At 38.0% G+C, this 22554-nt stretch overlaps 2 protein-coding genes across 7 annotated transcripts in view; one reads left to right on the forward strand and one right to left on the reverse strand.

Annotated features, from left to right (window-relative positions):
- The window catches only part of LOC112056840 (protein DEK), a 32630-nt gene extending 32428 nt beyond the window's left edge, over positions 1 to 202 (reverse strand). For 3 of the 4 annotated variants that reach the window (XR_008251557.1, XM_052886131.1, XM_052886122.1), the window contains exon 1: positions 51 to 202. Coding sequence is in view for 3 of the 4 variants with exons in the window: in XM_052886131.1 (XP_052742091.1) it covers positions 51 to 92 (42 nt within the window). In the remaining variant the exon portion in view is untranslated. The remainder of the gene's footprint in view (positions 1 to 50) is intronic. The other variant, XM_052886137.1, reaches the window with a different exon arrangement.
- Positions 203 to 827: 625 nt separating this feature from the next.
- On the forward strand, positions 828 to 20580 carry LOC112056839 (far upstream element-binding protein 1). 3 transcript variants are annotated; one of them, XM_052886113.1, is made up of 16 exons: positions 870 to 1119; positions 1389 to 1531; positions 2590 to 2768; positions 3363 to 3501; positions 4449 to 4602; positions 6146 to 6274; positions 7014 to 7190; positions 8033 to 8163; positions 8537 to 8612; positions 9040 to 9196; positions 9798 to 9958; positions 10610 to 10771; positions 11527 to 11664; positions 13506 to 13712; positions 14711 to 14919; positions 18048 to 20580. In XM_052886113.1, the coding sequence occupies exons 1-15, from the start codon at positions 1036 to 1038 to the stop codon at positions 14915 to 14917; spliced, it is 2244 nt and encodes a 747-aa protein (XP_052742073.1). In that variant the 5' UTR covers positions 870 to 1035; the 3' UTR covers positions 14918 to 14919; positions 18048 to 20580. The 3 variants fall into 3 exon arrangements, with proteins under 3 accessions (XP_052742064.1, XP_052742068.1, XP_052742073.1); XM_052886104.1 differs by lacking the exons at positions 13506 to 13712; positions 14711 to 14919; positions 18048 to 20580 and having other exon boundaries at positions 828 to 1119; positions 9043 to 9196; positions 11527 to 11856; XM_052886108.1 differs by lacking the exons at positions 13506 to 13712; positions 14711 to 14919; positions 18048 to 20580 and having other exon boundaries at positions 831 to 1119; positions 7020 to 7190; positions 11527 to 11856.
- The last annotated feature ends 1974 nt before the right edge of the window (positions 20581 to 22554 follow it).

The following is a 22554-nucleotide window of genomic DNA, read 5'->3' on the forward strand; positions in this document are numbered from 1 at the left end:
GCGCACCAAGGTAAAGAAAATTAATATAAATACATTTTTCACAACTATACCTGATTATCACTGATTTTTGCTTTATCGGTATCACCCGACATTTTTCCTATGAAGAAATTGAAAGCGAATTCCAAGCGTCTTCAAACACCGGACAACACAAATGCACGCACCCACAACCACAACATGAAAAAAAGGTTGCGTTTTGTTTCACACGATGCAAGTTTACAGACAGATATTTTTAACAAATTCAATATTTAAAAATTAATCGAAAAGCAGTAATATTTAATTCTATTTCGTTAGTCTATTTTAAAATGTATCAAAACTTAATAATGCGTTACTTTTTAGTTAATTACACTGTTGTAAACAACTCTAAAGCTGCAATTAGGAATAAGCAAAAATACTATAATTTCAAAAAATTTCAATTAATTTTATTTTTATTCTTTAGGGCTTCATTTTTAAAAAGTTAAGTTTATTTTAATAAATAAAATGTAATGGATTATTTCTTCTATTTTGTCGATATTATCTGTAAAAAAGAATGTTACAAGTATCTTTTTAGCCGTTTGTGGTTACAAGCGCTTGCAATATCAAAACGCTTTCAACCAAAGACAATAAAGAGAAAGGTATTTTACAGACACATTTTCAGAAACAGTTTATTTGCAAAAAATAGTTTTTAAAGCTTTTTGGGAATATCACACTATTAAACAGAAAAATCATATACATTTCTCTATATAGAGAAAATTTAAATCAAACAAATAAGAAGGGAATATTTTTGGAGGGACGCCATTGCAAATTTGACCAATAACTATGCAGTATTTTGTTAATGTCGCGATGAATAACTAAACTTGATTGGTGCCTTATTTTGTTCCGTTTTGACGCACGCTATTTTTTGATATTGCGAAAAATCTATGAAAACCTTCTTTTGGTTATGGTCGTCCGCGTCTTCCTCCAAGTTTGCGAGACAACAGTCGTAATATTTTTTGGATCTTTTGATTCATTTTTAATGGCTGCCCCATTGCGCGATTGAATGGTTGCTTTAATTTAAACATGAGTGATTATTCTTCTATGGCTACGCTTCAAAATAATAGCCAACCGGCGGGATTTGCGGCTGCTTTACAACGTGCTAGATTGGTGAGCGGAACAATAATCTGCATTAGCGTTGTACTTTGACATAATAGCTTCATATTTACTAGTTTTTTTCTTAATTTACCTTCGTTAATTTTTGATATTACGATATTTTTCATACCTTGTGTGAGCTGTTACATTTGTTTGAGTATTCCCAACAAAGAATCCTTGTTTTACATTCTAATAACCTACTTTTTGTATTTGCGTACGCGACATACGTATTACCGCCCTGTCTTTAAGAAAGTTTTGTATGTTAGTATTTTCATCATCCCTAGGTTGCCGCCAGGATTGAAGGTGGCGGTAGTAAGAGACCATTGGAAGAAGGACCTGAACCGAGTGCAAAAAAATTAGCGCCAATCGAGTCGTCGTATCCTCCCCAACAACCACAACAACCGCCGCAACAACAACCACCAATGAGGTATCCATCTTGAACTACCCACCACATTTTTACCGTACGAGACCTGATTTTTTTATATTCTTTAAAATAAACAAAATCAAAGTAACAATTATTGGTAACAATTTAAAGACCTGATCATTGTGAAATTTAATATTTCCTTATGACAAAAATGGTAATTGAAATAGACATGTTCTCATTGTTTGTCCCAACACAATAAAAGAGATAGCTATATTCCCAGTTGTGCTGCTGTTGGTTGTCTATTTCTCATGAGATACGTCATTTGGTTGTATGTTAAGAATGCTGACCTTTCAAAAGTGCATATAAAGTAGACCTACTTAATTGAGATTTGACACTTAATAGGCTAGTTGACACTTTTTTAAATGGTCTTAAATTGTTCAATATTGTTCTACTAGATTGAAAAAAGAAATATTATCAGATTTTATTGGGATGTGAATTTTAAGTATATTTTTGACAAATGAGCACAAATCTGGGCTGTCTGCCATGATGGTCTGTATTTTATTGTTTTGTGAAGTCACATAAACACTAAACCTTAAACAAACGGTTTAGTGTTTGTGAAAATTATTAGTTATTAACCAGTTTGATGGAAAATTGGAAAAATTTATATATTACAAAATTTTTAAATAAAGTTTTTTTAAATTTATATGAATATATACTGATCAAGTACTATACAAAATTAATATTGTTTATATTGAATTTGATATAAGTCATATACCCTTTTCGGTGTGCCACTCATTAGGTTTTTATGCCCTAATCGCCACGCTGGGCATGCGGGTTGGCAATCGCAGAGCCAGACTTGATCGCACCGGTGTCGCTGCTGCCCGACACTGGCCTGTGCCATTTATTCAAGAATTGTAGACTGATAGGTAAATGGTTATCCCGCCATTATTCGGATGCCAGAGCCTCGTTCGTCAATCAGCAGGGGACACCACGAGCAGGTGAGGTTGGCTGACGCTACTTAAAAGAGGCCTATGTCCAGCAGTGGATACATGATGGCTGATGATGATGAAATGATGACATATACCCTATTGTTAAATGCTTACTAGCGTTCTGTACAACAGTGCAACATCAGCGGCAGCAGCGGCGCAGGCGGCAGCGGCTGCGGCTGCGGCGCGTATCGCCAACTCGTCCTCAGCACCCACACCTCCTCTGGGCGGGTTAGGCGGGCCACCCAATATGAACATGCCTGATCAGTCCATCAACGAGTATATCAGAGTTCCCGACAAGATGGTTGGATTGAGTAAGTAGATATAAATAAATAAATAATAAGCCCTTTATTCCTGTAATAGATAAATTAATAATAAATATACTTAAACATTACACATCACTATCTAGCCCCAAAGTAAGCATACAGAATAGCTTGTGTTATGGGTACTAAGATAGTTGATATTATAATATTCATATACATTTATATACTACATATAAATACTTATATAATGTATAAATACACACAGACACTGGAAAACACCCATGCTCATCACACAAATATTTTCCAGTTGTGGGAATCGAACCTACGACCGTGGATGGAGAAAGCAGGGTCACTACCCACTGCGCCACGCGGCCGTCACAATAAGAAATCACATATTTTACATCTATTACATACTATTTTAATTTTTTTAAAGAATCTCTTAACACAGACACATATGTTGGTCATATGGTCCAAAGGTGCTAGAATGGCAACACCATACTATAAAGTAAGTAGTGAAATTTTATTTCCCTTCAGGTGAACTGATGAATTTACCATGATGTAGAATGGTTGTATTGAAGACACAGAACTACTGTCCAGGAGTCCACTCCTGATACGATAATGATGACTACTTTCTTTTTGTCACAGTAATCGGTCGCGGAGGCGAGCAGATCACTCGCCTGCAAGCGGAGTCGGGGTGCAAGATACAGATGGCGCCGGACTCCGGCGGTCAGCCCGATCGCCTGTGCACGCTCACCGGATCACGGGAAGCCATCACTAGGGCTAAGTACGTAGTATAACTGTACTGTTGGTAAATTCAATCTGAGATTCCAAATATTTTATTATTATGAGGATTGTCATCTATATTAATATTATAAATGTGAAAGTGTGTGTGTCTGTTTGTTTGTCCGTCTTTCACAGTAAAACGGAGCGATGAATTTACTTGTTTTTTTAAGTGGAGATAGTTGAAAGGGTGGAGAGTGACATAGGCTACTTTTTGTTTCTTTGTAATTTCCCACTTCCCTAAAATGGAGGGTGGAAGTTTGTATGGCATTTTGCAGTGTTGAAGGTAGAAAGCTAAAAATTGGTATGTAGACTATTTGTAACTAAAAAAAAAATCTTTTTTTTTTTTTGAAAATCCACCCCCACACCCTTAAAAGAGGGGGTGAAATTTTATATGGGACTTTGCTCAGTTTTCAATGTATGAAGCTAAAAATCGATACAGAGGTAGGGTAGGGAAGAAGCGCACATTAGTCAAAGCGAAGCTTGACCGGGTCCGATAGTGTTTTATCAAAGAAAATTTTAAATTTCAAACAAACTTCTATTCCTCATTATAGACCATAACAAGCCTTGACACTCCTAGGCTAGGCATCCCTCCCTATAGGATATGGTTTACACTCACCACACACTTGCACACATATAAAGCCATCATTGTAAATATACAATAGCTGGCACACTTATCAAGACATCATTGTAAATATACAATAGCTTCCTAGAGCCATCATTCCTTTTTTATCAACTTATACCTAAATTGAACATTTAAAAATCCTAGATTTTTAAAGCTTTTTAAATAAGAAAGTTTGGCAGTTTAGAATTCTGGAGCATGGTATATTCCCTTATGTTGATCTGACGCGCTTCAGTAACTGCAAAAATCCCTTCTTCGGCTCCCCTACTATAATACTATATACTATCTGTACATGACAATAAAATAAGGATAATTTCCCTATGTATCAGGGACTTGGTAAATCAGATAGTCAACCACCGCGGGCGCGAGAACGCGCCGCAGCATATGGACAACCCCGCGGGCGGCGGCAACGGAGGCGGTGGTGGCGGTGGCATGCCGCCCATGAACAGAGGCGGCGGCGGCGGCGGTGGTGGTAATATGATGGTGAGTATGGTGCAAAGGTAAAGAGGGTAACCCTCAAAGATTTTACGTAACTATGAAGTAAAAAATATATTATATATGTTTATAAAATTGTGTAAGTTGTAGGATACAGAAAATCATTATCAAATAAGTAGGGGGTCTACCCAACACGGAAAAACATGGCAAGGGGGACCCAAAAAGTTCGGGAAACAGAAATCAACACTGCTGAGTGACCTTTAAAATATAATAGGCTGGACTATCGCTATTTGTGTTTACAATTGGAATTCTTATTTATTAATTTGTAAACTAGATTATGTACTATACGTGAATTGGGATGATGATAGTTTTTTTAATTGTATATAAATTAGGAGTATGCTAATAGTAAAGCAATTTTGTAAAAGTAACAGGGTATCTGCGATCATTACTTTCGGAGCTACAGGGATTTAAAGAGTCAGATATGCGGCGCTGCCGCGGATCACTGAAAAACGCCCCATACAAAATGACACGAACTAATGACGTCGTAGATTATGTAATGATCGTTAGATTTGTATGTGTGTTCAAACAAAATTACTAATATCTTTGGTATTTGTGCGTTTGTGTTTATTCTCCACATATTAAAAAATGTCACATTTAATGTAAGGAAGCTAAAACTGTATGAATTTTCATCTAATTACGATAAAAGACTATAGATTTTGAAATTTTATAATCTTATTTATTTTGCAAATATCCAGACAATCTTTGGTTTTTATGCATAAATTAGTTAATATTGACCTTATTTACCCGAATGTATGATAAAAATCAATATATTCAAACCTAGTCATCATCCCCATTATAACATTTTGCTGTAGAATAAGATTTTTTTTTAAAATTATTAATATACATGATATATGTATACATAAACTGATACTTGACAACATTATGATTTCAAAATATTATGTAAGAAAATGTGATTCATATATCATAGAGGCCTGGGATTTTGTATGTGTAAAAACCGTTTTTTTAGAAATCCCGCGGGAACCATAGATTTTTTCAGAATAAAAAACTTTTACATGCATGTTCCATAAAATATACAAACATGCATAATGTGGATTTGTTCTTACAATGCAAGTTTGATATTTAACAAAAAGGTTTGCAATTGCAAGTTTTAAACTCTCAGCTATTAAGGCTTAATTAATTTGGTTGCCTGGAATGTGTAATTCGTCATCAACCCATATTTGGCTCACTGCTAAGCTCTAGTCTCCTCTCAGAATGAGAGGGGTTAGGCCAATAGTCTACCACGCTGGCCCAATGCGGATTGGCAGACTTCGCACACGCAGAGAATTAAGATAATTCTCTGGTATGCAGGTTTCCTCACAATGTTTTCCTTCACCGATTGAGACACGTGATATTTAATTTCTTAAAATGCACACAACTGAAAAGTTGGAGGTGCATGTCTCGGACCGGATTCGAACCCACACCCTCCGGAATCGGAGGCACAGGTCATATCCACTGGGCTATCACAGCTCTTTTAATGAATGTGTAATAAAAATATGTATTTAAAATTAAAATTAAATGTATTTGTTAACAGGAAGAGATAATGTTACCGGGACCCAAAGTGGGTCTGATCATTGGCAAGAATGGTAAAACCATCAAACAACTGCAAGAGCAATCTGGAGCTAAAATGGTGGTGATTCAAGACGGCCCCAACACTGAATATGTGAGTTAATACACCTGTGACTCTTATTAGATTAAATTTTATATGGGTATAATTATTTATTTGTCCTAACCATAATGAAGTTTCTGTGGGATAAGGAGTGAATGTTGGTATTCCAAAATTGTATGACGTCTATACTACAGCTATTATTATTATTATTATTTTTACCAACAAACAAATTAAAAATGAGGGTATAAATCACTAGTCATTTCATACCTAATAATAATTATAATTAACTTGTGCATAAATTAATAAAAATAAACTTGATTAATAAAGCTTAGAACAATTGGATATGGTTAATATATTTATAATATTTCATTTTATAAACAAACCATATATAATTTAAAATAAATAAGTTATGAAATGACATGTATTTTCTACCTTCATCTCACCTCATCAAGAAAGGAAGAAGTATAGGTCTAGTTTTGGGCTAATAGAGAAGATATAGCTCTTTAAGTAAGGGATTTTAAATTAATTTATTTTTTTTCAATTATGTTTCTTTAAATATTTTTTGGGTTTATTTCAATGTTCAATTTTGCTTTTATTATCTTTAGCTATTAAGATACATAGACCTGGTCTAAAATGGGCCATATCTGTGGTGTTTCTTTTTTTTAATGTTAGTCCAATTAAAATTTAAAAAGACTTATGCGTCTTAAATACTGTTATATTATAAGTTTATACAATTTACATAATAAATTGTAAATGTTATTTGCTCAATAAAGAATAATATTATAATTATTAGGAGAAGCCCCTACGTATATCGGGCGAGGCGTCCAAAGTGGAGCACGCAAAGCAGTTGGTGTATGAACTGCTGGCCGACAAGGAGATGCAGCAGGGGGGAGGAGGTGGCGGCCAGAGACAGTACGACGACGGCTACCAGCAGGACCAGGGCAACGGACTCGCCACTAATTCTACTGAGGTGAGGCTCTTCTTTGTCTTGCTCATTCATCATCATCATCATCATCATCATCATATCAGCCGATGGACGTCCACTGCAGGACATAGGCCTTTTGTAGGGACTTCCAAACATCACGATGCTGAGACTCCTGCATCCAGCGAATCCCTGCGACTCTCTTGATGTCAGTTCACCTGGGGGGGGGGTCGGCCAACACTGCGCTTACTAGTGCGGGATCGCCATTACAGCACTTTGGGACCCCAACGTCCATCGGCTCTTCGAGCTATGTGCCCCGCCCATTGCCACTTCCGCTTCGCAACTCGTTGAGCTATGTCGGTGACTTTGGTTCTACTGCGGATCTCCTGATTTCTGATTCAATCACGCAGAGACACTCGCTCGTTCCATCGCCCGCTGTGTGACTCTGAGCCATGCTTGCTCATTATGGGCCCATATTGGCACAATGGTCACTCACTTAGTCAAGTGCTTAAATGGCCCAGAAAAATGAGGAGATCCGCAGACAAACCAAAGTCACCGACAAAGCTCAGCGAGTCGTGAAGCTGAAGAGGCAGTGGGCAGGCCACATAGTTTGAAATGCCAATGGATCTTGGGGTCCCAAGTTGTTGGAATGGCAACCACCCACTAGGTGGACCGAGGACATCAAACAGATTGCAGGAAACTGCTGGATGCTGGCGGCTGTTATGCTTGAAGGTCCGTCCAAGAGGCCTATGTCCAGCTGTATATGTTAATCAGCTGATAATCATGATGATGATGATGACAACCCTACCCTAAAAAAATTTTAAATGTACTTCTACCATATTTCTCGTAGGTGTTTATAATGTCTTAGTTGTCATATTCTTATAAACCAGGTACTAGTTCCAAAAGTAGCAGTGGGCATAGTGATTGGTAGAGGTGGTGACATGATCAAGAAGATTCAGGCGGAGACGGGCTGCAGAGTGCAATTCCACCAGGAGAGGGACGACGGACCTGGAGATAAAAGGTAACAATGCTTGATAAACAAATTAAATTCCTCTTTGTAGAAATTATGTTACATATACTAAATACATACTCAACATGGAATGTTTTATCAACAAAACAAATTTAAAAATAAGTGTTTCTAATATAAATATTAGTTAACTTGTTCATAAATTGACGATAAAGATTACTCGTAAGTGTAGAACAACTAGATTTAGTATATCTTTTGAAAAACATTTTTCATGTGATTTTAACTATCAAAATGGGATTTTTAAATCTTTCCTAAAGCTTACCTAATAAGTTCTCGAAATTTGACTAAACTTTATGATCAAAGCGAAACTTAATAATTACATAATATGAACTCTTTCGAAAATTCGTAAAATGCATTTTTTATACAGGTGTTACCTACAAGGGAAGCCTCATCAAGTTGAACAAGCTAGGCAGATGATCGAAGATTTGATCTCCAGCGTCAATGTGAGTATTGATTTGATTGATTGCAAAACCACGCACACATACTTCCACACTCATACTATATTTTTGTTTTTTGTAAGCACTGTATAATACAGGCACAGGTACAGTGGTTCAGCACTATCTAACGCCTGTGGGAAATTTGTTGAATGATGTCTCAGATTATAATGTCTCAGAGTCAATGTCAATAATGCCTACTCTGGAAGAGTCAATGGAAGTTTCTGCTCCCAATTGTTGGAATGGCGACCCCTACTAGGGAAGGGAATCATCAAGTAGGTTGAAGCTGGATGCTGGCGGTGGCGAATCTGTCATGTTTGGAAGGCCATGCAAGAGGACCATGTCCAGCAGAGAATTGAAATAAGTGAACTTTGGCTTTGATATACCAAAGTGGGCCCTGGTTAACCAAAAGCTTTTTAAGATGTTTCTCCCACAGCTGGCGATCCGATCAGGACGAGGCCGCGGATCGAACCAGCGGAACGGCTCGGGCGGCGGCGGAGACAGGGACTTCCAGCAGTGGCCTGAGCAAGGCCAGGAGGTGCGCGTCACCTTCACCGTCACCAATGTCAAGTGTGGGCTCATCATTGGCCGAGGTAAATATACAGGTTCAGGACAGGTTCTTAAAGAGGTCACTATATCACGTTGACGGCTTCCTTTCTATTGTGATCGCCACTGACTAGATTTCCGCTCTAATACTGGTTGCCGCCAGGTACTGCAGCAGTTTCTTGGCTGGGATGTGTTTTACCTCTAGGTTTACTATACCCTAGGTGAAGGTTGCGTATATGTATTAGAGCTGGGCAAATTGCACAGAATGTGCTGAGGTGTTCCCTCTGCACAGATCTGTGCAAATCAATGGCCAGAAGGTTCAGATGTCAAGACATCTGCAGACAAATTCTCAGAGTTTTAAAAGTGGTCCATTGAAAAGTTACATTTTGCCATTTGTATCCCTTTTTCCAATATGACAGGCATGGGACAAGGATGCAACACCACAAACTTGGAGTAACTTTATACTAACCGTTCTTTCATTTCTAAAAAAAATCTCAAATGCTAAAAAAAAAATACTTTTTCTTCAGATTTTTAGTAACCCATGAAGTACACACAAGCAATTTGCTTAAAGCTGTTGCAGCTGATTGCACAATAGTAAAGAATAAAAAAAAAAAAAAAGATTTTTAGTAATAGGGTGATCACCTGCAGGAGGCGAAGTGATAAAGCAGATAAACGCGCAGTCGGGCGCGCACTGCGAGCTGGACCGGCGCGCGCAGAACAACGACCGCAACAACCGCACCTTCTACATCCGCGGACACCCGGACGCTGTGGAGCACTGCAAGCGGATCATCATGGAGAAAGTCGGCATGGTAATATACTACTTTGATAATTAAGCTATTAACGGTTTGTATACAGGGTGCTGGGGAGTGTTTCCCATAACTCTGGGGTTATTTTTTATTATGTTTATTCTTTATCTAACATTAATTAAAATGTTTAAGGAACATGTGTTCTAAAATTAATATTTTCTGGGTAAATCTCTCTAACCTCTAGAAATATACAAGCTGCTCGGGAGTATTTCTCATAATAAAAATGTAGTTCTAAAATTAAACAATTTTCAGGGTAAATAATATTTATTTTGTAAATAGATCTTAAAATGTGTCCCTTATATGCATCCTTATAATTACGACATAGCCAATTTTACGTATTTTAAAATACAAGGATAGATAAAGGTGTTACAGGGATAATCAGAGAAATTCTCCCGAGCACCCTGTATATACATGCTATTTCCCAAAGCAATTACAGTCTGGTAGTCACAACCTGTCTCACAAAGTGAAAGACTAAAAGTGTTTTTTCAAATTCTTTTTCAAAAAGTGTGTCAAGTCCTTACAGCTTAGTATGCCGAGTGCATGATGAAGATGATGTGATGGTTCTCTCCGAGTTGTTCAAATGATTGTAATTTATGTATAGAAATTATCACATTTTTAGTTGCATGTTTTGACTCGATCCACTATATTGTGTAGCCGGTGAACTTCGTCCCTGACAACGGTAACGGTAACGGTGGCAACGGCAACAACGGTGGTAACGGCGGCAGCGGCGACTACTACGGCGCCGCGCCCACGCCCGGTCCCCCCGCCTGGGGCTACAACCCGCATTGGCACCATCCACAACCACCCCAGCCTCAGGTATGTGTAACTCACTTGTGTTGCACTGTTGAATGTATAACAATGGGGATGATGACTAGGTTTGAATATATTGATTTTTATGATACATTCGGGTAAATAAGGTCAATGTTAACTAATTTATATATAAAAAGCAAAGATTGTCTGGATAATTGCAAAATTAAATAAGATTATAAAATTTCAAAATCTATTAATTTTTTTTTATCGTAATTAGATGAAAATTCATACAATTTTAGCTTCCTTACATTAAATGTGACATTTTTCAATAAATGAACTATAAAGATAAACGCACAAATAACAAAGATATTAGTAATTTTGTTTGAACGCCCATACAAACCTAACGATCAGCGAGCCAACGACGTCACTAAATCGTGCCATTTTGTATGAAGCGTTTTTCAGGGATCCGCGGCAGCGCCGCAAATCTGACCCTTTAAATCCCTGTAGCTCCGAAAGTAATTATCGCAGATACCCTGTTACTTTTACAAATTTGCTTTGCTATTAGCATATTCTTAATTTATATACAATTTAAAAAACTGTCATCATCCCTATTGTTATAAACCCATATGCAAAAGGCTCCATTTTAACTGTACATCATATTCAAAGTACATTTTAATAAATAAATATAAAAAAAAAACTAAAAGTAGTTTCAGGTTGTATTGATACTACTACGTTCTGCTTCATCATCTCGGTAGTTGATGTTGATGAATCCGATGATCAGTACACAGTAATCGTCATAAGCATATAATTGTTTTGTGCAGCAACAAGTGCAGATAAATCCGGCGACGGGCCAGCCGGACTACTCGCAGCAGTGGATCGACTACTACCGCTCGCTGGGGCTCATGCGCGAGGCCGAGGCCGTGGAGCAGCAGACCAAGCAGCAGCTACAACAAGGTACAGCTATAGCTTCAATTGACGAGATTATGTACAGCAACGAGTGCACACAAACCCGGCGACGGGTCAGCCGGACTACTCGCAGCAGTGGATCGACTACTACCGCTCGCTGGGGCTCATGCGCGAGGCCGAGGCCGTGGAGCAGCAGACCAAGCAGCAGCTACAACAAGGTACAGCTATAGCTTTAGCTTACGAGATTATATACAGCAACGAGTGCACATAAACCCGGCGACGGGCCAGCCGGACTACTCGCAGCAGTGGATCGACTACTACCGCTCGCTGGGGCTCATGCGCGAGGCCGAGGCCGTGGAGCAGCAGACCAAGCAGCAGCTACAACAAGGTACAGCTATAGCTTTAGCTTACGAGATTATATACAGCAACGAGTGCACATAAACCCGGCGACGGGCCAGCCGGACTACTCGCAGCAGTGGATCGACTACTACCGCTCGCTGGGGCTCATGCGCGAGGCCGAGGCCGTGGAGCAGCAGACCAAGCAGCAGCTACAACAAGGTACAGCTATAGCTTTAGCTTACGAGATTATATACAGCAACGAGTGCACATAAACCCGGCGACGGGCCAGCCGGACTACTCGCAGCAGTGGATCGACTACTACCGCTCGCTGGGGCTCATGCGCGAGGCCGAGGCCGTGGAGCAGCAGACCAAGCAGCAGCTACAACAAGGTACAGCTATAGCTTTAGCTTACGAGATTATATACAGCAACGAGTGCACATAAACCCGGCGACGGGCCAGCCGGACTACTCGCAGCAGTGGATCGACTACTACCGCTCGCTGGGGCTCATGCGCGAGGCCGAGGCCGTGGAGCAGCAGACCAAGCAGCAGCTACAACAAGGTACAGCTATAGCTTTAGCTTACGAGATTATATACAGCAACGAGTGCACATAAACCCGGCGACGGGCCAGCCGGACTACTCGCAGCAGTGGATCGACTACTACCGCTCGCTGGGGCTCATGCGCGAGGCCGAGGCCGTGGAGCAGCAGACCAAGCAGCAGCTACAACAAGGTACAGCTATAGCTTTAGCTTACGAGATTATATACAGCAACGAGTGCACATAAACCCGGCGACGGGCCAGCCCGACTACTCGCAGCAGTGGATCGACTACTACCGCTCGCTGGGGCTCATGCGCGAGGCCGAGGCCGTGGAGCAGCAGACCAAGCAGCAGCTACAACAAGGTACAGCTATAGCTTTAGCTTACGAGATTATATACAGCAACGAGTGCACATAAACCCGGCGACGGGCCAGCCCGACTACTCGCAGCAGTGGATCGACTACTACCGCTCGCTGGGGCTCATGCGCGAGGCCGAGGCCGTGGAGCAGCAGACCAAGCAGCAGCTACAACAAGGTACAGCTATAGCTTTAGCTTACGAGATTATATACAGCAACGAGTGCACATAAACCCGGCGACGGGCCAGCCGGACTACTCGCAGCAGTGGATCGTTTTTCTTAGGCTTTTCTATAAGATTGCGTGCTATACTCAAACCATTTACAGAAGGACCTGTATCGCACTCATAGTCACGAACAAAATTATCTGTAATTTTCTGAGGAAAACGAGCTTAGATTTGGTATATATCTTTTACTAAACTAGAAGTGTTTGTCCAATGTGTTTTTTACACAATTTAATTACACAAAAAGGTATTTTTACGGAGCTCTTTAACCGACGAACACGATTACAACTATTTAATATCGATTCTATAGAGACAGTTTTTATAATCGCATTAGATCGTTGATCATATACTTTGACAGAAAAGTAACGTCTAGTGAGGCAGGTCCTATACAATATTGGTCTGAGGTGCTATATAATAACTGGGTGAGCACGTTAAGGTGCAAGCAATCACCCGGTTTAACAGCGATTGTCTCTGCAGGAGGAGGTGGTGGTGGCCCCAACAGCGGTGGCAACGGCGGCGCTCCCCCCGCGCCCGCGCAGTCCGCGTCCCCCGCGCCCGCCGCCGACTACAGCGCGCAGTGGGCCGAGTACTACCGCGGCATGGGCAAGGTGAAGGAGGCCGAGGCGATCGAGGCGCAGATCAAGGTTAAGGTATGTCATGATTTTTTTTCATCTCTTTTTTTTTTTAATAAAATCCTACTCCTATCTATACTAAAATTACAAAGCTGAAAAGTTTGTTTGTTTGGATGTTTGTTACTTTTAAAACGCCGCTACTACTGAAAGGATTTGGCTAAAATTTGGAATGGAAATGGATTATACTCTGGATACACATAGACTACTTTTTATTTGTTTTTTTTTACATGGACACATAGGCTACTTTTTGTCCCGAAAAAACCCATGGTTTCCCGAGATATGCGAAGACTGATGATTTTAATGTTATGAATGTTTGTTGATCTTTCACGCCTCGACTACTTAACCGAATTAGCTGAAATTTGGTATTGAGATATATTATAGCATGGATTAACACATAGGCTACTTTTTATCCCGGAAAAATCCATGGTTCCCGAGGGATTTGTGAAAAACTAAGTTCCACGCGGACGACCGATAGTACAAAATATAATACATATCACTATTATAAAGTTATAAAAAAAAATAACTCTCCTGATGCGTGACATTTGAGCGTCCAAGCAAGTGGTGGTTAGGGCTCCCAGAGTGAGGAACCTCTTCACAATAGCTGAAAGCTCGTCCTTTACCACTTCTATGATACACGAATCGATATAATGAGTTTTATCCATTATGCGACGTGTTGCTGGCATGTCCTGACTGAGTTTTAGAATTTTTGAATTTAAACTATCGTGAGTGTTATTCATATTAATTGATATGAATATGAAACACGTCTAAAACTCACCTGATATTAGGTCTAAGTATGCCCGACTAGTTTAAAACCCATACGGGGCCCTTAGTCATGAGCTGGTTCTTGCATCGCAGCACGATTTAAACTGGATCTAGTTTGGATCGTGTCGTGTACCGTGCTTCATGATCAATTAATCCTCACTAAGTTATTGCTTTGTTGTCATGTAGGAAATCATGAAAGGACCTGTCAATGACGTCATGCCTATACAACCTTTAACCCAATATAATTTGAACAGCAACAACAATCGCAGCAGCCGACCAACGTGCCGCAGCAGCCGACGCCGCAAGCGACGCCGCCCAACCCCACGCCGCCGTCGTCCACCGCCAGCGGCGGGGTGGTGCCGCAGTACGGGCAGTACTACCCGCCGATGTACCCCGGCTACCCCTACCCGTACCCCGGCGTGCCGCCCGCGCCCGAGCACGCGCCGCATCAACATCAATAAACGTAAGCGATGTGCGGTCGATGTTTGTTCACAGCATCCCACAGCAATGCCGCAGTGATACCGGCCGATGTGCCGTTGGTCGCCCGCACCAGTATATGCGAGGTTTGAAGATAAATTAATATAAGCAATATGTTACTGAACGGTTCACAGCAGTAGGCCTGCACTAAAGCCATACTCGATGTGTACTGTTTACCAACAAACAAATTAGAAATGAAGGTAAAAAACACGTGTCATTTCATTACTTATTTATTTTAAATTATTTATTGCTTTTTTTTTATAAAATGTTATTGCAAATATATTAACAACATAATATATCTATCCAATTTATCTAAGCTTATTAATCAAATGTATTTTCATTAATTTAAGAACAATTTAATTGTAAATTATTATTATACTAATAGCATTAACAACTGAGTCTTAGGGCCATAAATCATTTCTCTATATCTATCTCGCTTGCACTTATGGGTCTTATGGAGCCGTCTAGTGAAGGGTGTAACAATGAAAGACATATTATCGATAAGTAAAGTTTATTATCGTATCTTGTTCACAAAATTAAAAAAATTAACAATATTTGATTTAATATAATACATATTTCATATTATATAATTATTAACTAAATAAAATTAATCTTCATCTGAGTCTTCATCATCAGAATCTTCGTCTTCTGCCAAATTTATTATATATTAGTATCCATAGTGCGCAACGAGTAACACATGAATGTATTTATTTAATTGCAGTAAACACATTTATAGCAAAAAAAATACGCAATGCAATTACATTAGAAACCGACCAATCAGAATCGTCCAAATCATTATTGACTCATCATTAGCACGTGCGCAGGTAGCCGTTTATCGATAATTAGGGTGCGCAGGTAGGCGCGCTGCACATTCCTATCTTTTTTGACTTTTATGACCGGACGACTCAGATGATAATGCGCATACTATAGGTGTGAAATGACTAAATCGCTAGTCATTGTTTAATTTGATTGTTGGTAAACAGTGCTCATCGAGTATGGCTCAAAGTATAAGATGCGCGCCACGACATATTTCATGGTTAAAATGACATATTGTCGACCAACAACCCCCCGCCGATAATGTCGCTCTCTCTTCCGTTGCGATGGTACCAGAGAACATATTTCCAGTTCTGCTATTGGTTGACTATGTATTTTCTGTATACGAGATAATATCGCGTATAGAGAAAATGTATTATGTCCTAATATTAATTAATAGTTGTGTAATTAATTAAAAAAAATTGTCGTGGTGCATATCTTAGGCCTACGATTAACAGCAGGCTACTGACGTAGTACAAGTCATACTACCCGCCAGTATACTCCAGCTGCTTCGCCTGATGACGTCAATTGCAAGTATTATATTTTAGGACCTTACAGTGCATCAACAGCTAGGTTATCTACCAGTATGTAGTACTGCCCGCAAGCTCAACTGCCTCAACTTAAAAAGTAGATATCTTATCGCTGATCTTCACAACACGTCAATAGTGTCAATAGACAATTTTAAATGTCTGCAGTTGGTCAGTTGACTCACACTGCAGTTGATATACAGCGAAACCTCATGTTCACAAGGTAAGAGCAGTTGAATCAACTCTTCCTGAGTTTGACGTGAAAATTGAATAAATATTGTATTGAGCAAAAAATGCAACTAAATTACAATTTATGTAATGTAAATATAATAGTTATGTAGAAAGATGCTAAAATATTATGATAATACATTGATCTCCCATAAAAAAATAGATGCACACTTCTTGGAACTCAATTTAAGTAGTCGCATTTGCAAATTCAACCTTAAAGTCAATCCTTAAGGTTGAATTTGCTCTGAATTTGGGATATTATTGAATATTGGACTATATTGAAAGGCCTTTAGGTATAATTTTCTTTACCAATAATTCTAAAACTGTCAAAGCAAAATTAGCCTTCCTCCTCCTCGGTCCTTTTATTATAAGAGGTCAATGTGATAATATAACAAAATTTAGCTTTTTTCTTTTTGCATTTGCATGTTAACAGTGAATATAAAATAGTCACAAAACTTCAAAGCTCAGGAGAAAGTATTTCAACTTGTATTTAATAATAGTGATAATGCAACTATGCTGCATGAGACTTGCTACTAATTTAATTTATTTAAATAATTTGAGAATGCTTTTATTTACTCACTAACTTTACACTACACGGCTTCGAAAATAAGTTGCGCTAAACATACATACTAATACAATTTTTTGTTAAAAAAAAAATATTTAACCCTTTTCTAATTGATATATGTATTTATTTTTATTATGTCTTGATAAAAGATGGTTTCAGATTTACGTCTATTGTATTTCTAAAATATATTTCATGATGCACATTCTTAGATTATTTGATGCCTATGTATATAATAATGTTTATTTTTAGCAAATAATAATTTATTTATGGTTTTGTATAGTTTTTAATGATCTATACTTCAAGTCAACTGCAATTGCAGTTGACATGCAGTTGACTGTAACAAATATGTCGATGAGTGCTTGTTTGTTACTGCATGAGGTTTGCGATGGAAAGTTTCAATAGTTTTGTTTAGAGCCTCAATAGCTCAACGGTAAGGTCGGACTTATCACAGAGGGATGGTGGTTCGATCCCCTCCCCATTGGTCTATTGTGTACCCACTCCTAATACAGTTTTACCCGACTGTATTAGGAGAGATACGGCAAATATTCTTATAAATTGCAATTTTCAGTTGACTTGCAGTTGAAATGAGGTTGATCTATTTACACTGTAGTGACATGCTTTCATCATTTGTATTACAATTATGGTTTTATGGTATGCATGATATAATTTATAAAATTCTCTTTCAGTTTGCACGATTATAATAACTGTTATAATTATAAAGTTATTGAATTATTGCGTGATATTGAAATTGATTTTAAATTTAAAAATGTATGTTATAAAATATCGATATAATATTGTTGTAATACTATATTTTGTTGAACAAGTATATGAAAATGTTAGTTTTTTGTTGGTGCGTGTGTGTAGTGTTGCAGATGTGTGTAGGCTGCCAGTGCCGGGGTGCCGCTCGACGCTAAAAAAAAAAACAACTTCGTTCTATTTTATCTGTGATTTTGCCATGTCCGTTTGTTTGTGTGCTTGCAGAGCCAGCCGGACCGCCCGATACGGAACCGAGAAGATACCTCTCCATTGTAGATTATAAATGCAACCCGGTGGAATTAATTGTGCTGTTGCAAACGATGACGTCACTACCGAAGGGGGGGGGACGCGTGCAAGCAATGACGTCACTATAACTATATGTTACTCTAAAGCGAGATAGCGGAAGCTGGAAGCGTGTAAGCGATGACGTCACTAAAACTACGTTACTCTAAAGCGAAATACCGAAGGGGAGGACGCGTGCAAGCAATGACGTCACTATTACTATATTTTACTCTAAAGCGAGATAGCGGACGCGGGGAAGCGTGCAAGCGATGACGTCACTATAACGGCCACAGTTAATTCCACTGAGTTCTAATATCGTATAAGAAAACGGTTTCGGCGAACTAAACGCCCACAATAAATAAACGCAGCACTGTGAAATAGAGTCCCGAACTAGTTTTTTTTTTATGTTTTTTATAATACTTTTGCAGATATTTAACATATCATAATTTTATTTGTTGTGGGTAAGTTACGATGATATTGTCAAAGTTGTAGAGATTATTTTCGATATGTGTTACGCTTCCCAACGATATATATATTTCACGGCCGTGTGGTATATTCTTGTTTATTTTTTTTTTGTCGCACTTGTGTTATTTCACGTGTCTCCATCGTTTGTGCATATTGGATTATTGTATAATTCTGTGTCCCGATATTTACCATTGACGTGCTAGTTTGTCCAGGTTTTAACTATAGAATGCCACACTGCCTAAAACGATGTTAACAAAAGAGATCCGACGGAGCTGTAGAGTGAGACAAAGCGAAACAATGAAAGCATAACGAAAGTGACAGAGATACTTCGACCGCTGCCGAGGATTCGAGGTAAATCCACTGTATCGAGTGACTTAGCTTATTACACTATGAGTGTACACAATTGGGTACAGCTTGTATAGTCTCAGCTATCGAATGTGGAGAACGTTTTTTGCAATTCTATACGCCTACGATGCACGCAACGAATTATCTCGTGCAGAGAAAAAGACAGTCGACCAATAGCGGCCTAACTGAAAATATCGTTCTAGCAAATGCTATTTCTCGATTGGCTGCTATTGGTCGACAATATATGTCATTTTGTCTTCACGAGATATTTTGTCGTGTATCTTAGGCTGGCGTAAAACTAGTTATCATTCTGGCTCATACAAATTTAATGTTACAAACGACAATACAGCAAAATGTCTGTTAGTCTTAAAACACAAATCTTTTGGTCAATTAGTATTTTCACTCCGTCAAAATTAATAATAATAATAAAAATGTAAAAGGCAATTTTGAAAATTAATCATTAATTAATTCTTATGATAAAAATAAATAAATCTTTGCCACGTTAAATATTTGCACGAAATTGCATTACTTATTGCAAATTTCACTTTTAGATGTAAGAAATAAATGCAAAATGTACTAAAAATATAAAAATGTTTTGAGGGAATATGAATATTAGATTTGTATGGACTATAGAGATTTATTAATAATACCTACTAAAACTGTTGCGACAGCGACAGTAATTATATGCTTTGGTGGTATACGTTTGGTCGTAAAAACAGTTATGGTACCAATTTTTACAATAATGACGAATATGGTAATATTACTCTGGAGATCTGGGATCTCCAAAGAAGGCATTGATGCCGTAAACTTGGACTAAGTAGTTTAAATCCATAAAAAAATCTGATTTGGAATAAAAAATGTGTTTGCTATTGGTTAAAAAAGCACGTTCTTGTTAAGTTATTAAAATAGAAAATATTGTTTTGTAACAAAAAATTGTAAAATTTATAAAAATCAAATCCAACCATGCAGCATTTTAGACTGCCCAATCAACGGGTGGTTAGGGCACCGAAGTTATAATTGATGCGTGTGAAGCATCTATATATAATTTACAGTTCAACTTCAACTTTGCATATTCGCTCAGCGAAAAATCTCTTAAAATAAAGAAAAAAAAACACTTCAGGTTTACTACGACCAAACGTATATTTATGTATTCGGGTCCACTCCACGCGACTTCACGAGTGCAGAATCAATTTTTTTTTTTGTTTTAGATATTTTTATTTCGTTGTCCCAATGGTACGTTCCTATTGGGACACCAAAATACCAAGATTACTTGTAAGCATAAGCGAGCTCTCCGGTTTTTTGAAATCTTGCTCCACGTTCGACTTTCATTAAATTGTAAATTATGTTTAGTTGTAAGTTAGGTGTCGTCGATTAGGAGATGTCGTCGCGGCCTCTCTTGACAGCTCATTTAGTTACTAACATTCGCCGAACGTACTTTAGCACCGTAACTTAGAATTATATTATATATACTTATATTAAATAATAACAATCTTTTTTGGTAAATAATATTAGACGTAATTTCGAGTATCGGACAAAGGCAATGTGGAGAGTACATTCCCTGAAAATTGTTCTTACAGTATAGGAGCGGAAACGACACCCGTCGTTCGGTAACGGGGACTCCCGACTAATTGTATTATTATTAAGATATAAAGTGTATGTTGATTGACGTGTTTATTTTATTTATAATCATTTTACTTCTCTCCACAGACCCTTGAGGTAAGTGTCCCTGTGATATGATACGACTGTACGAGTATATAGGGTACCATGGTTGACTAAAATGCTGCAACGTTTCTATATATATTTTTTTTCAATACATTTGTTGGCGCGTTCGAAATTTAAAAGTTTACTTTTTAATATTGACTGATATGAAATATTAATAAAGAGCATAACTGCTCGATTTTAAGAGAAACGCCTAACGGAGTCTTTGTCTACGCGACACATGGGTACAGGGTATTGCGACAAATGAAGCGTGGGATGGAAAGTGCAGGTGCATATACTCTCATCTGTTATTTATTTGGGGTAAGAAATAAATGATAGAAAATATTTACATTGGTACATTACAAATAGGGTTGCCTAGTTAAATTGCGGCCGGATTGTATTAAATGATCAATTTTTTTTATTAAATTTATTTAATCTACTTGTGACATGACGGGTAGCAGCGACAGTGAATGTACCATTATTTTGTGGTAGAGGAAACATCTCGAGCAGGTCCCAGGACTTGTGACGTTGAGAGTAGGTTTAAGGGATCCCTTTAGAATGCATCAAGAATCACATTCCCTCTTCGACATGTTCTCCATGCCCACACTAAACAATTTATGATAAACATTGATTACAACACAAATCATTATTGCACAAAATCACTAACGCGACTGGCAGCGTGACGGTGGCTACGCTGCCTAACAAACAACTGTGCTCAAGTCATCAAATACCCTCTTATTTATACCAACACTGATACCTCCCCTCTACAATAAATAATGCATGTTAAAACCACTTAACTTGTAACATACTTCCCTCATTGGTTAATTTAAAAATGTCGTACACTAGTTGAATAAATACACCCAACAGAATTGAAAACGGAAAGATTGCCTGCTTTCACACTGCAACTATGGCGTTGGTTGGTTTAAATGTTATTTATATACCCTCATCATATTATATTTTGTCTATTAAGTCAAATGAAAGTATATTTTATGCTTTTCATGTTCCTTCCTTTTCAGTTCATGATTTCCTAGATTTTGTACGAAAAATGTGTCTGGCCGCAAGTTAACTAAGCAACCTATTTGCAGTGTGTCACTGAATAGTACGAATATCTATCATTTATTAGTTATTAATAAATAACTTATATTTGTAATGATCTTAGATCAACAGGCGCTTGCTAGTTCCGCGTCTACACGCACCTCTGCACCCCTGTACTGCGCGGGAGAGGTCTGTGTTACTGGGTTTCCTTATAACATTGGTAATTTGTAATAGCTTTCCATACAAATGTATTGAAAAATGTAATTCCATACACGTGTGATGATTACTTTAACTATTCTGATCTATCGGCGCTACTTTTAGCGCGCCTCTCGACATAATTACCAGTTTAACACATTTTTATAGGTTGAATTAATTTGTGTGGTGTTTCTCTATTTTTGAACGTACTTCATTATTGGGCATTCGACTTTTTTGAATACATAACCTTTTCCGTGTCTTAAATTTGATGATTTCCAGATATTTTATTGATTGCAATATGTTTTGTTTTATTATAATATATTATGTGTCATGCGGTCTTTTATAAAGAGTGTTTTATTTATTTAGCTAATCAATGCTTTTGAAAGTCTTTTTTGCAATGAAATTCTTGATATGCATTTCAATGTATAAGATAATTCAATATGTTTTAACTCAAAATAAAATTAAGTACACGAGATTTATTTTATAGATTTAGATAGCAATTACCTGATATTACTCTGCATAATGTCTGCATATATAAATAAATAACACATTGTTACAAAAAGATCGTATACCTCCATTTATGTCGATATTTCTACATTCTCATTTGCACCAATTTTTGATTCCACTGTGTTTCTTATTTGGGTGTTTTATATTGCCTTCCACAGCGAAGTACTTCGCCATTTTCAACACCAAGAAAAACCGGCGACATCTT

The sequence above is a fragment of the Bicyclus anynana genome, chromosome 2 (assembly GCF_947172395.1).
Source record: "Bicyclus anynana chromosome 2, ilBicAnyn1.1, whole genome shotgun sequence".
Classification (NCBI taxonomy): domain Eukaryota; kingdom Metazoa; phylum Arthropoda; class Insecta; order Lepidoptera; family Nymphalidae; genus Bicyclus; species Bicyclus anynana.